The sequence below is a fragment of the Xyrauchen texanus genome, chromosome 4 (genome assembly GCF_025860055.1).
Source record: "Xyrauchen texanus isolate HMW12.3.18 chromosome 4, RBS_HiC_50CHRs, whole genome shotgun sequence".
Classification (NCBI taxonomy): Eukaryota; Metazoa; Chordata; class Actinopteri; order Cypriniformes; family Catostomidae; genus Xyrauchen; species Xyrauchen texanus.
Genome location: NC_068279.1, coordinates 46,932,190 through 46,945,964, shown reverse-complemented (window position 1 = coordinate 46,945,964; position 13,775 = coordinate 46,932,190). Strand labels below are relative to the sequence as shown.

The window sequence follows — 13,775 nt, the reverse complement described above, 5'->3', positions numbered from 1 at the left end:
CGTTATACTCTGCAGCATCCATGCACAACTCGTGCCCCACCGAAAGCGAGAACCACATTATAGCGACCACAAGGATGTTACCCCATGTGACTCTACCCTCCCTAGCAACTGTGCCAATTTGGTTGCTTAGAAGACCTGGCTTAAGTCACTCAGCACACCCTGGATTCAAACTCACGACTCCAGGGGTGGTAGTCAGCATCTTTACTCGTTATAATTGTATAACAAATAATTATGTATAACATAATTGTATTTTTGCATTGCATTTACCAAATCCAAACACTGCTGTTCACTATCATTTCAATAAGACTTTACACACAGTTAGGCTGTGTTTTGCTTTATCAGTTGTACTAAATGAATATGTTTACATGTATTCATGTAGCAGATACTTTTATGTAAAGTAACTTATAAATGAGGAATAATGCAAACAAGAATTTCAACCTAGGGGGAAAATGAAATGTGTCGCCACACAAAATTATATAATTGCTCAGAAATGTAAATAAAATGTAAGCTAGTATAGATATAAAAGTTGCTCAATTTTGTGAGTCCAGTCTGTAATTTATTTTATTTGTTTATTCATTTATTTCCACATTGACAACAGTTTAATTGTGTAGTAGATTTTATTTGTATAAATACGCCACTCCACAGGCGGCGCTGTTGTTTCTATTATATATCGCGTGTACAGTAGATGAAGAAGTTTGCTGGTCTGTAGTAATAACTCTTACGGGTTATTTTATTTTTGTAGTATAAAGGTCTAAACACTTAAAAAATCAGGAATCGCTCAAATGGCAACTGAAAACGAGGAGAACGGCGTGGAAATGCAAACGGAGGTCTGAATACTTTGTCAGTTCGGTGGCCAGTGAGACATTTGAAGCTAAAGCTAGCACGACTGTTACAGTGGATTTATGCCGATGCTTTGTTAGATGGTCACATTTTAGTAAAGTAGTTTTTATGTAAACAAAATTACCTTCCTTGTTATAGGTGATAAAATTCGTAGGGAAAACAAGTTTACTTCACACAATGATGATAGCTGTATGGTTAACATTACTGCCAAAATACTCCGATCCCATTGGTTTTAGGCCGTTTTGACTCATCACTCTTGTTTATGTGACTATGTTTTGGTGACAGCTGGAGGAGTCTAATTATTCGTTGGCTCGTTTGAAGTTGGAGAACCTCTTGAATAAGAGCATGAGGATTCGCATGACTGATGGACGCACACTGGTGGGGCTCTTTTTATGCACAGACCGAGACTGCAACGTCATCTTGGGCTCTGCACAAGAGTTCCTCAAATCCACAGGTAACCGTAGCCACACACACACACAGTCACTTTTTAGTGTTGAAACAGAAATCATGCGACTTTTTGTGTAAGTGATTAGATTTATTAAATAGGCCAAACATTCCATATACATACACACTGGCGGCCAACAGTTTGGAATAATGGAGAGATTTTGCTGTTTCGGAAGGAAATTGGTACATTAATTCACCAAAGTGGCATTCAACTGATCACAATGTATAGTCAGGATATCACTGATGTAAAAAACAGCACCATCACTATTTGAAAAAGTCATTTTTGATCAAATCTAGACCGGTCTCATTTCCAGCAGCCAACACTCAACACCTTATCCTTGAGTAATCATGATACACTGCTAATTTGGTGCTAGAAAATCACTTGCCATTATACATTGCCAACACAGTTGAAAGCTATTTGGCTTGTTAAATGAAGCTTAACATTGTCTTTGTGTTTGTTTTTGAGTTGTCACAGTGTGTAATAGACTGGAAGGTCTTAACGTCAATAATAGGTCAAAAATGGCAAAAAAAAAGAAACTGCTTTCTCTAGAAACTCATCAGTCAATCATTGTTTTGAGGAATGAAGGCTACACATTGCTAGAAATTGCCCTAAAAAACAAAAACAAAAAAATGAAGATTTCATACAAAGGTGTACACTATAAAGGATTAACTGGCTCTAACAAGGACAGAAAGAAATGTGGAAGGCCAGATGTACAACTAAACAAGAGGATAAGTACATCAGGGTCTCTAGTTTGAGAAATCTAACATGTCCTTCACTGACAGCTTCATTGAATTGTACCCGCTCAACACCAGTTCCATGTACAACATTAAAGAGAAGACTCAGGGGTGCAGGACTTATAGGAAGAATTGCAAAGAAAAGACACTTTTGTATATGGTTGAAACGACAATAAAAAAAAAACCACTTGACTTTTGAAACAGAAAAACAAAAGAAAAGGTTTGAGTGGGCAAAGAAACAGACATTGGTCAACAGATAATTGGAAAAGAGTGTTATGGATCTTAACCACATTGAGCTTTTGTGGGATCAGCTAGACTGTATTGTGCGTGAGAAGTGCCCAACAAGACAGTCACATCTATGGCAAGTGCTACAGGAAGTGTGGGGTGAAATGTCACCCGAGTATCTGGACAAACTGACAGCTAGAATATCAAGGATCTGCAAAGCTGTCAATGCTGCATGTGGAGGATTGTTTGATGAGAAATCTTGAAGTAGTTTAAGATATATATATATATATATTTTTTTTTTTTTAATTGTAATTTTTCACGTTATTAATGTCCTGACTGTACGTTGTGATCATTTGAATGCCACTTTGGTGCATAAAATAAAAGGAAAATCTGTACATTTTTCCTAACTTTTGGCCACCAGTGTATATAGAAGGAAGGACCTAAGCATCATCTAGAAACATAATATCACACAGATTTGGGTGTAGGCTCTTGTGACTTTGGCCAGTAAGCAACTAATACAGGTGAAACTAATATATTATATAGACTCATTACAAGCAAAGTAAGATATTTCAAGCCTTTATTTGATATAATTTTGATGATTATGGCTTACAGCTTATGAAAACCCCAAATTCAGAATCTCAGAAAATTCAAGGGAAAAAAAAACCCAACACATGAATTCTTCAAAATGTAATTCTTCTCCACAGATTCTTTCTCACAAGGTGAACCCAGAGTTTTGGGACTGGCTATGATTCCTGGCCATCATGTGGTTTCAATAGAAGTGGAATCTGAAAGCCTTCAGACCACCACCTATGGACTCTGATGACTTGAGACTCTGGGAGACACCATATGGACTACAGGGAATGTAGTTTGCATGCACATGTTTCTTCTGCAACTACTGATCAGGCAGTACACATCCAGTTGTGCTGGGACTACTGCAACCTGAATGGATTCTTCCTTATTTGACACCATGATGTTTTTTATATATATATATATATATATATATATATATATATATCTAACAAGGATAATGACAGTTTGCTGTGCTTTTTTTTTTAGTACACCTCTCTCTGTGTGTGTGTGTGTGTGTGTGTGTGTGTGTGGCCGTGCGTGTATGTTTACTTGTTTGTAAGCAAATCAAATTGTTTGTGTAAAATGTGGACTGTTGAATTTCAAAATAAGAAACCTTTGGAGAATCACAGTAATATTTTTAATCTCTTTGCACCACTTAAAGTCCCTCATAACCTCATACCACCAGCAGAGGGCATTCACCTGTGTTGTTTACTCATAACATGATTATTATTACATTTGTGATCTTAACAGTATATGAATATAAAACAACATCTCAGGGTAGTGTTATCATGTAGGTTATATTAATATTCAAATTATGGGAGTGATTTAGAATGCTAATTTATTACATGTGCGTAGTTGAGCAAAAAATAATGTAAAAATCTTCTTTGAGTACACAGTAATTCAGTTCAGAGGAAATATTGATTCATTGAAAAAGGGTCACTAATCTAGAATATTCTGGGCCAACATAACGTTTAAATAAATGTTCAGATTTTCCTTTTATTTTACATTAAAGTACGATCAAATATCGTTGCTGTTTTCTCGCAAACTCTTGTAATGATAGCTGTTTACTGCATATATTTTTATCATAGAAAAAACATGCTTTACTGGATAAACACCAAAGTTACAATCTGTTTACACATGCTTTAAGTATACATTATAGACTATTTACATTAGTAATAGAGTTTCTATAGAGTGGGCTTGTTTATAATTATAATATTATTAATCACTGCATTTCATAAAGTCATTGTGATGTATGGTCTCTGTGTTTTGTGACAGTCTGTAATATATTGACTTTGTTGATCCCACATCAGCAGCATACAGTCTGTTCCTTATACATATGCTTTGCGTCCATATTGGCTAGAAGGGATGTGGGACATTTCAGAGGCAGTTTGAACTGCATGCCTTGATTGAGGCTGGTAGGGGTATGATCTGAAGGTCTGAAGATCTGATCTGAAATTGACAAAGTAGATGAAAATCAATAGAAACGACACAAATTCTGCTGATGATCCATATTCAAACTGTAAAAAGTGGTAGGTCACTAACATAAGATACTAATACAGTTCCAGCATAATTGCATGGAGTCATTCCATTAAACGGTTACTGAGCCATTTAACAAGGCACGTGCTGTTTACTAAACTCACTTTTTTTCTTCTGGGCTACGCAGTCTACAGGCACACATTAAGCAGCTGCCACCACATAAAGCCAGTGTAGCTGAACTCCAACCAATGTACAGCCCTTCTCCGATTTCATACCTTAGCAAACAGACATTTATATAAACAAATAAAATAAAAATAGTTAAACTTTGCAAAATGAATTTGCTTTCACATAAATAATAAAATCACAATTATTCCTAAGTGTCTCTGTGTTACTTGCTTTACGTCATCTTAAAGCTATTTTAAACAGGTTTTCTTATGCCTTTGTAATTATCAATTTCTATATAGGCACATACCTTAAAATGAGGACATTTCTTTTACATCGAAAAGTGCCTTTTAATAGCCCACATGGGCTTTTCTTACCATAAAGCAATTATAAAGCAATTCAGGACGCTCAAATGTGAAAAGGTGACACAAAAATATGAATCCTTTGTTTTTGCTGAAAAATATTGCAATTAATAAATTTTATACATTTCTAACTTTTAAACCACGTGACAAATTACCTTTACATTTTTGTAAAATGCTGTGGTCCCCAAAACACAGTTCAACCTTTAGATTAAATTCTACCATCAATATATAGTTTTCCTTGCTTGAATACATACTTTTACCAAATATCTATAGCAAATACCAATAGAGCAATCAGCAAATCAGGCGAGGCCACTGCAGATGGTGAAGAAGAGAGACACAGGCTCAATCTGGCGACAATCACCCTCAGATTCCCCGTGCTCTGTATCCTGTCCCCAAGCGGGAGTAGGGAGCAGCTTCGGCTTTCAAAACGAAAGCCAGCCAAGAGCAAATCGTTTCGAGTTTCATGTGCCCGCAATGAATGAAAAACAATCTTGGCAAGCCCTGTGTTAGCGTGGGCTTCACCCAGGCAAAAACAGCGCTCGTATTTAATGCTTAATATGGAGGAGAGGAGGCATGCAAGGCTGGGCCGGCGACAAGTCCTCCTCAAATCTCTATGATCTATATGTCAAGGGATGCAGAGGCAGGACCCAAAAGCAGAGTTAAAAAGGGGATTTATTTATAAAAAACTAAAACCAACATAAACTACCCTGAAGGCGAAAAAGGGTAATCCAGGCTGGGGTAGAGGTGTAACAGGACTGACTGGACCGAAACAGGAATCAAGTAGGGGAAACCTCACAAGACAACAAAACAGCCAAATGTCATGAGTGCACATCTCCAAGACAATAAGGCAATACATGCCCATGCCAACCTACTAACAAGATGAGAGAATGCGTGGCAACGCCAAACAAAGCAATACCACGCATTCCCACACAAAACAAAACCCGAGCGTACATCGTAAGGCAAACGCCATGGGATGCACGCAACAGGTGACAAAAACAAGACAGGACACCTGTGCGAGAGTTCAGCCACACACAAACCCAAAATCTCAGACTGTAGTGACCAAACCTCTGCACAACGTGAAGTTGAAATAGCAGCATGATGCGAGGGTCACCCATGTTTGCAAGAGACAGACATACTATTGATGTGAGTGCATGCTGCCAAGATGACATAAGTGCGATGCAGCCACCTCATTAACAGACAGACATGGTGCATGAGTGTCCGGATCCTGACACAGACCGAAACTGAACCAAACAGGAAGTCAGGACCCAGACACCATTCTCCAGACATGAAACAAGACAGACCGAAGAGCGCACGGCAGGGAATACAACCGAAACTGTGCTCACACAAAGACAGACAACGAAACACAAGACAGACATGGGACAATATTGCCATGGACAAAAACACAGACTGACAGAGTGACAGGACCGTGACACTATTCCACGTCCTCGCACGCCTCCCTTGTGAGGTTTTTCGGAAGCAACAGTAGGAGTATAGCAGGTGGAGAAGGGAACGGCTTTGGCTTTCAGAACGAAAGCTGGCGGAGAGCAACGCGTCTTGAGTTTCATGCATCCACAGTGAAAGCAATCAAAGAGCGCTTATATAAAGCAGCGGGACATGGGTAGCTCAGTGAGTGAAGACGCTGACTACCACCCCAGGACTCACAAGTTCGAATCCAGGGCATGCTGAGTGACTCCAGCCAGGTCTTCTAAGCAACCAAATTGGCCCGGTTGCTAGGGAGGGTAGAGTCACATGGGGTAACCTCCTCGTGGTCGCTATAATGTGCTTCGCTCTCGGTGGGGCGTGAGTTGTGCGTGGACATCACGGAGGAAAGCGTGAAGCCTCCACACACGCTGTGTCTCTGCGGTAACACGCTCAACAATCCACATGATAAGATGTGCGTGTTGACGGTGTCAGGCGCAGAGGCAACTGAGATTCGTCCTCCACCAACCAGATTGAGGTGTGTCACTAAGCTACCACGAGGACCTAGAGCACATTGGGATTTGGGCATTTATATGCTCGCTGTGACACGTGCATCGGGGGCAAGGTGTCAAGTGGAATTTGCTGTGTTTTGAAAGGGCTTCAGAGATTCCCATAGGGAACGGTGGGTTTACGACTGCAACCTTGGTTCTCTGAAAGGAGGGAACGAGACACTATGTTGGCCAACTACTTATTTCTCACTTCAAAATGACACTCAAAACCACTGCTAGAGAAAACACAAATTTGTGTAATTGGACTTTTGAGTTACATCTTTGTCATTACTGAGATTAATTACAGCCATTGTAACAATATTTTTTTTTATTTAAACTGCTGTACATTCTAATTTATTAGAAAGAGACACTTTTCCACTTACTTTATTCCAGGATAAAGTGGGTCAAAAAATTCTTGAGTGACGTTGAAAGCATACCAAGACACTGCAATCATTATGCACAGACCTGAAATATGACAATGAATTTTGTTTTTAGATAGAATTTATTTAGCATATCTTCATCTGTCAAAGTATGTTGACATTTAAGAAATATTCTAGATTCAATACAAGCTAAACTCAGTCGAAAGCATTAGTGGCATAAAAATGGATTTTTATTCAAAATGGAGGTAACAGTGAGGCACTTTCAATGGAAGTGAATGGGGTCAAAATTTTGAGGGTTTAAAGGCAAAACTATGAAGGTTATAGTTTTATAAAAGCACTAACATTAATTCTGCTGTTGAAATCTATTATCTATTGTATTTTCTATTACTTGAGCTGTGAAGTTGTTTAAATCATTGTTTTTATAGTTGATTTAGGGTTTACTGTATTACGTCATTGTGGCAACAAAGGTCTCGAATTGAATATAACTTTACACAAAAAAGGTTAGTAAGTGATTTTATCACACTAAAATCATGTTATTGTTTATTGGTATCAAATTATTGTTATTGTTATTTTGACTATACTTTTGAATCAGTGAGTATTTTAGAGTTTACGGATTGGCCCCATTCACTTCCATTGTAAGTGCCTCACTGTAACCTAGATTTTTCTTTCTTTTTTCTTTTTATTTATTTATTTTTACTCAGAAAAAGAGGAACAAGATGAAATATTTGTTTGTGTTAATTAACGTTATGCCACAAATGCTGTCAACTTGAATTGAACCCGATTCATAATATAATTTTTTTATTCGTCAACACTACTTTGAAATTTCCTATGCCAATATACGACTAGGCTATGTGTTAAAATGCATTCATCTATCGGCCATTTGGTGACGTAATTACCTTGCAGTATGAAAAAGACGCCACCGATTCCTGCGATCCGACCCTTCATGACGTAATTCTCCCCTCCAATTTTGGAGCACTGCATACCCACTAGAGTCGCCAGCAGACCGAAAGTGCCCAAAACAACTGACGAGATCATTAGCGCACGGGATGCTTGGACATAGCCTGAGAAAATAGGGGAGATATTGTTCCATATTATATGTGTTTAGGGCCAAGTCAGGGATTACTTTACGTCTTACTAAATGCGATGCACCAAGCGTCTAAGAACACTTCGAACAGAGTTGGTGTTGGAGCAGAATTCTAATGGAGTGCTCTGAGGAGGACATCATGTTGATTTACAAAGAGTTCTACAGCATTTCCTTTCCTTCAAAATGTCACTTTGTCGTGTTAAATGTGTTTTGTGACTGTCTGTTATTTTACCTATTTTTATTACATTGAATGTTTGCCACACATTAGCATTTTATATCAAACCTGAAATAGAGCGCAGCGAAAGTGTCACAACTTAATCAACAACTTGGTTATTGAAAGACCTCTACAGAATACACATTTCGTCTATGTAAATTTGTGTTGTGTAGTGCCCTTTAAAACGGCCAATCAAATGCCAAGGAAAACAAAACCCCTCTGACCAACAACATTATAAGAAATTAGAAAAAGAGGTTTCTAAATGTCGCCTGTTTACTTGAGATATTAGCCTACTTAGTATAATTTCACTTAAAAAAAAGTATTTTGGAGTTGAAAGATTTTTAAGGTTTTTGGCTTTTATGTATACACATTTTTTTTTTTTTTTTAAAAGATTTACGCATTTCAATTTCATAAGAAAATTCCTTCCAGTTGAATCGAGTAGCTAATCTTTAATAGCCTACAACGAAAACAAAATATTGAGTTTTATTTGATTCATTGTGACAGACGTTACACTGTTAAATTTGCGTAAATCTTAAAAATAGGCCAAAAATATAGGCTATATATTTTGTTTGATGCTTAAAGATGCAAAATAGCGATGGAAAGTAAAAATTGTGAAATCCTTCCCAAATCATAATTTCTTCCTTTAGTGCATAAACCCCATATTTACTATTGTGATGATGAGCTCTGTAGCCTGTTTAGAGATTAGCGGTGCATATTTATAATGTCATATGCATCTTAATAAACACTCAACAAATATATTTCAGCCTATTTTTAAGATTTGCATTTCAAATTTCACAACAAAATTCCGTCAAATTGAAACGTGCTGCCAATGTTTATTAAATTACAAAATTAAATTAATAAAACTTAAAATAGGTCTATTCAGTTTTTTATGATTATTATTTAATTTAGTTCAATTAAAGATTAAATTCAATTTGGTGGAATTGTATTATGAAATTAAAACGCATACATTTTCCATTTATTATTATTATTATTATTTTTAAGGAAGGCTCACTTATCTCACGTTCTCATACCGGACAAGGCCAGCAAAGACGGGAATTCACGGCAGTTGTGCACTCCTGTCGAGTCGGTGGCGCAAGACATCCATAAATTCTCATAGATCGTTGATGTGGTGATAACGTTCCCGTCCACGGTCGACACCCGCCAGTGCCTGTTCGAGAGGGCAAGCCCGACCATCACCCACCCCAGAAAAGCGAGGGAAAAAGCGAATGCCTCGACAACAGGATCCATAAGGTAACCGGTTAGTTTGTTATCAAATAGTTATGCCTTCTTTCAAACGATGCAAACAGGCAAATCCCGCAATCTTCAGCTAGGCCTACAGATGCATGACGTTTCCAAAAGTTTGTCTGCGCACTTCGAAGGCTAGATCTTAGTTTAGGATGCTTTCACCAAAGGATTGATGACGTTTGGGAATTGAATTCAGTGGTTTACATCTCCATCCCATCCACTTCTTCAGCTAGATCAACGAGGGACGTCACAACAGGTGTTGGAGTGTAACATATTGTTGTTTTGACTAAAGTGCAAAACTGTGATTTACTATGGACATTTTAAAATATAAATGCATTGCTTGTTTTCTCCATGGAATATTGTCTTTTACATTCTTATCCTTCTTTATATGTGTTACTTTAGGAAGATGTGAGATTCTAAACAACATTTTCACACTCAGGCTCAGAACAGTCTCGATTAACATGAATTAATAATACATAAAAAAAGAGAAATCATTCACTATAAGCCCCTGAGATTAAAATGGCCAATTAATAATAATAATAATAATAATAATAAAAATCAAATGTTTAATCGTAACTCCTGAACTTAGAAGCAAAATGTATGGTAGCAATAATATTAATATAGTGTTAAGTAAAGGTACTGTCACAGTCACTGTTATTTTCATAGGTGATGTTTTACATGGACTGAAACTCCCAACAGATGTAAACACCATAGGAGTCATCTGCACTGGACATCCAGAGGTTTTCAGAGATGTTGGAGGTGGTGATGACACAACCATCTGTCGTTGACACTTCCCAATAGTGATTATGCAATGAAAATGAAGTAGACACCCATGCCAAAAAACCTTTAAAAAAAGTACAATCATTTGCAATGTGTTTTTCATTGCTCTTGGCATCTTCTGTGCTCTTAAGGTGTTCTGGGTATTGTGGTTCAGTCTATATTCTCTCATGCATCCTGCATGTGCCTAATTAGGAACATATAGGCTGTTTCTCTCAAAGCATGTACTTACATCAGTCTGAAGTATTGACAAAGGCTGACAGGCACTTCAGAAAATCACCAAACCATATCAATGCCTGTTCACCTTTTTAACACCATACTTAAGCTTAGTCATAAATAAAATAAACGATCATATTAAAAAAAGAACAAGGGGCCTACTGTACAACTTTGGGACGAAATATAATGGCCACTAATAACAAGCTGAAAATTAAAGAGAAAAAATAGGGAAAAGATATGTTTATCTAGAGCTTTCTGAGAGGAAACGTCTTTATGCAGATGGGTGGCTTTATCTACAGATTATTGAATCCTTGATGATTGAAGATGAAAAAATGTGTAGTTTTAAGTTCAGTGATTCCGAAAAGTGATTCAATAAAAGTGTTCAAATTAAGGGCGTAAATATCAATGTCACTATTTAATTTGTAACATAATTTATGAACATATTGATTTTCAATACCTGAAGCAAGGTCAAATGACAAGTTCAATGGGTTCATACAAATGATTTTGTTCGGTCAATGCAGTTTTTGTACACTTGGAACACTTTGATGCATTGTGCACTCCTGATAAATACACACTTCTACCATCAGGTTAATAGTTTTTATGACATTATTTTTATTAATAATGAAAATATAAATATTATATAAATCTTTTTTTAATATTCAGGCATACTCTTAATTTATAGCATTTTCCACAGATAGACTACAAATAGGCCCTTTAAAATAATAAAACGTTGAAAACAAAGGGTCCAAATAATGTAACTTATAAATTGTGAATTAATTGTTATTGCCGAATATGTAATATTTAGCTGTGTCCTACATTTTATGCAGGCCTCTTACTGCATGATTTTCCCCAATTACAAAAAAAAAATAAAAAATAATTATATATATATATATATATATATATATATATATATATATATACTCTCACCTAAAGGATTATTAGGAACACCTGTTCAATTTCTCATTAATGCAATTATCTAATCAACCAATCACATGGCAGTTGCTTCAATGCATTTAGGGGTGTGGTCCTGGTCAAGACAATCTCCTGAACTCCAAACTGAATGTCAGAATGGGAAAGAAAGGTGATTTAAGCAATTTTGAGCGTGGCATGGTTGTTGGTGCCAGACGGGCCGGTCTGAGTATTTCACAATCTGCTCAGTTACTGGGATTTTCACACACAACCATTTCTAGGGTTTACACAGAATGGTGTGAAAAGGGAAAAACATCCCGTATGCGGCAGTCCTGTGGGCGAAAATGCCTTGTTGTTGCTAGAGGTCAGAGGAGAATGGGCCGACTAATTCAAGCTGATAGAAGAGCAACTTTGCCTGAAATAACCACTCGTTACAACCGAGGTATGCAGCAAAGCATTTGTGAAGCCACAACACGCACAACCTTGAGGCGGATGGGCTACAACAGCAGAAGACCCCACCGGGTACCACTCATCTCCACTACAAATAGGAAAAAGAGGCTACAATTTGCAAGAGTTCACCAAAATTGGACAGTTGAAGACTGGAAAAATGTTGCCTGGTCTGATGAGTCTCGATTTCTGTTGAGACATTCAGATGGTAGAGTCAGAATTTGGCGTAAACAGAATGAGAACATGGATCCATCATGCCTTGTTACCACTGTGCAGGCTGGTGGTGTAATGGTGTGGGGGATGTTTTCTTGGCACACTTTAGGCCCCTTAGTGCCAATTGGGCATCGTTTAAATGCCACGGCCTACCTGAGCATTGTTTCTGACCATGTCCATCCCTTTATGGCCACCATGTACCCATCCTCTGATGACTACTTCCAGCAGGATAATGCACCATGTCACAAAGCTCGAATCATTTCAAATTGGTTTCTTGAACATGACAATGAGTTCACTGTACTAAAATGGCCCCCACAGTCACCAGATCTCAACCCAATAGAGCATCTTTGGGATGTGGTGGAACAGGAGCTTCGTGCCCTGGATGTGCATCCCACAAATCTCCATCAACTGCAAGATGCTATCCTATCAATATGGGCCAACATTTCTAAAGAATGCTTTCAGCACCTTGTTGAATCAATGCCACGTATAATTAAGGCAGTTCTGAAGGCGAAAGGGGGTCAAACACAGTATTAGTATGGTGTTCCTAATAATCCTTTAGGTGAGTGTGTATATATATTTATATATATATATATATATATATATATATATGTATATATGTATATATATATATAACTAATTTTTGACACTGCAAAGTGGAAAATGGGATGGACAATATTTAGATATACACTTACTAAACAGATGGCACTTTCTATGAACCAAATACAAAATAATTGAAGCACCTCCGTTTACAAACATAACTAGCCTTCTTGTTGAAAACAGTACTTGACAATGGTAACATCTATAATATCAATTCAGCAGATTATGTCAAAAGTGTGACATTATTGAATGATATTAATTGTAGGATAAATTCGAAAGGTCAAGACCTCTCAGGTGGATTATGCCACAATCGCAATTTTAGAGGGATAGTTCACCCAAAAATGAAAATGATCTCATTATTTACTCACCCTCATGCCTTCCCAAATGTGTATGACTTTATTTCTTCTGCAAAACACAAACAAAGGTTTAAAGAATATTTCAGCTCTCTAGGTCCAGGCAAGTGAATGGGTGCCAAATTTTTTAAACTGCAAAAAGCACATAAAGCCATCATAAAAGTAATCCAGTAAAAAATGAATTTATTTTTTACTAACAATTTTAGCTTCCAGCCAGCTATGGATTGCACGTTGACAAAAAAGTTCTAAAAATTAATATATTACTTATAAACACCAAGCGTTTTGCTCCAGAATGCATGAATTAATCAACTGGAGATGTATGGATTACTTTTATGATGCTACAGTAGTGTATTCTAGGGCATACGCGGGTATACGCTGTATGCCTACCTAACTTTCAAAGGATTTTGCGTTTGTTCACCTAAAATGTGGTCCTTGATGAATTCACAGTATGCCCACCTCTTCAGTCACTACTACACTACTGGATGGCTTTATGTGCTTTTTGGAGCTTAAAATATTTGGCACCCATTCAGTTGCATTGTATGGACCTACAAAGCTGAGA

General features: G+C 37.3%; 2 protein-coding genes across 2 annotated transcripts; one reads left to right on the top strand and one right to left on the bottom strand.

The window, feature by feature from the left end:
• Positions 1 to 661: 661 nt before the first annotated feature.
• naa38 (N-alpha-acetyltransferase 38, NatC auxiliary subunit) lies at positions 662 to 3,238 on the top strand. The gene is made up of 3 exons (XM_052119572.1): positions 662 to 827; positions 1,126 to 1,294; positions 2,949 to 3,238. The coding sequence occupies exons 1-3, from the start codon at positions 783 to 785 to the stop codon at positions 3,062 to 3,064; spliced, it is 330 nt and encodes a 109-aa protein (XP_051975532.1). The 5' UTR covers positions 662 to 782; the 3' UTR covers positions 3,065 to 3,238.
• Positions 3,239 to 3,431: 193 nt separating this feature from the next.
• LOC127638126 (claudin-15-like) lies at positions 3,432 to 9,858 on the bottom strand. The gene is made up of 5 exons (XM_052119491.1): positions 9,491 to 9,858; positions 8,058 to 8,222; positions 7,165 to 7,246; positions 4,455 to 4,565; positions 3,432 to 4,263 (listed from the first exon to the last, which is right to left on the bottom strand). The coding sequence occupies exons 1-5, from the start codon at positions 9,705 to 9,707 to the stop codon at positions 4,143 to 4,145; spliced, it is 696 nt and encodes a 231-aa protein (XP_051975451.1). The 5' UTR covers positions 9,708 to 9,858; the 3' UTR covers positions 3,432 to 4,142.
• Positions 9,859 to 13,775: the final 3,917 nt, after the last annotated feature.

Coding starts and splice junctions, on each gene's coding strand:
- naa38 (XM_052119572.1), top strand. CDS start 783: ATGGCAACTGAAAACGAGGAGAACGGCGTGGAAATGCAAACGGAG. Junction 828..1,125: donor GCGTGGAAATGCAAACGGAG/GTCTGAATACTT, acceptor TTTTGGTGACAG/CTGGAGGAGTCTAATTATTC. Junction 1,295..2,948: donor AGAGTTCCTCAAATCCACAG/GTAACCGTAGCC, acceptor TCTTCTCCACAG/ATTCTTTCTCACAAGGTGAA.
- LOC127638126 (XM_052119491.1), bottom strand. CDS start 9,707: ATGGATCCTGTTGTCGAGGCATTCGCTTTTTCCCTCGCTTTTCTGGGG. Junction 4,566..7,164: donor CCACTTTATCCTGGAATAAA/GTAAGTGGAAAA, acceptor CTGTTTGCTAAG/GTATGAAATCGGAGAAGGGC. Junction 4,264..4,454: donor CGTAGCCCAGAAGAAAAAAA/GTGAGTTTAGTA, acceptor TGTCAATTTCAG/ATCAGATCTTCAGACCTTCA.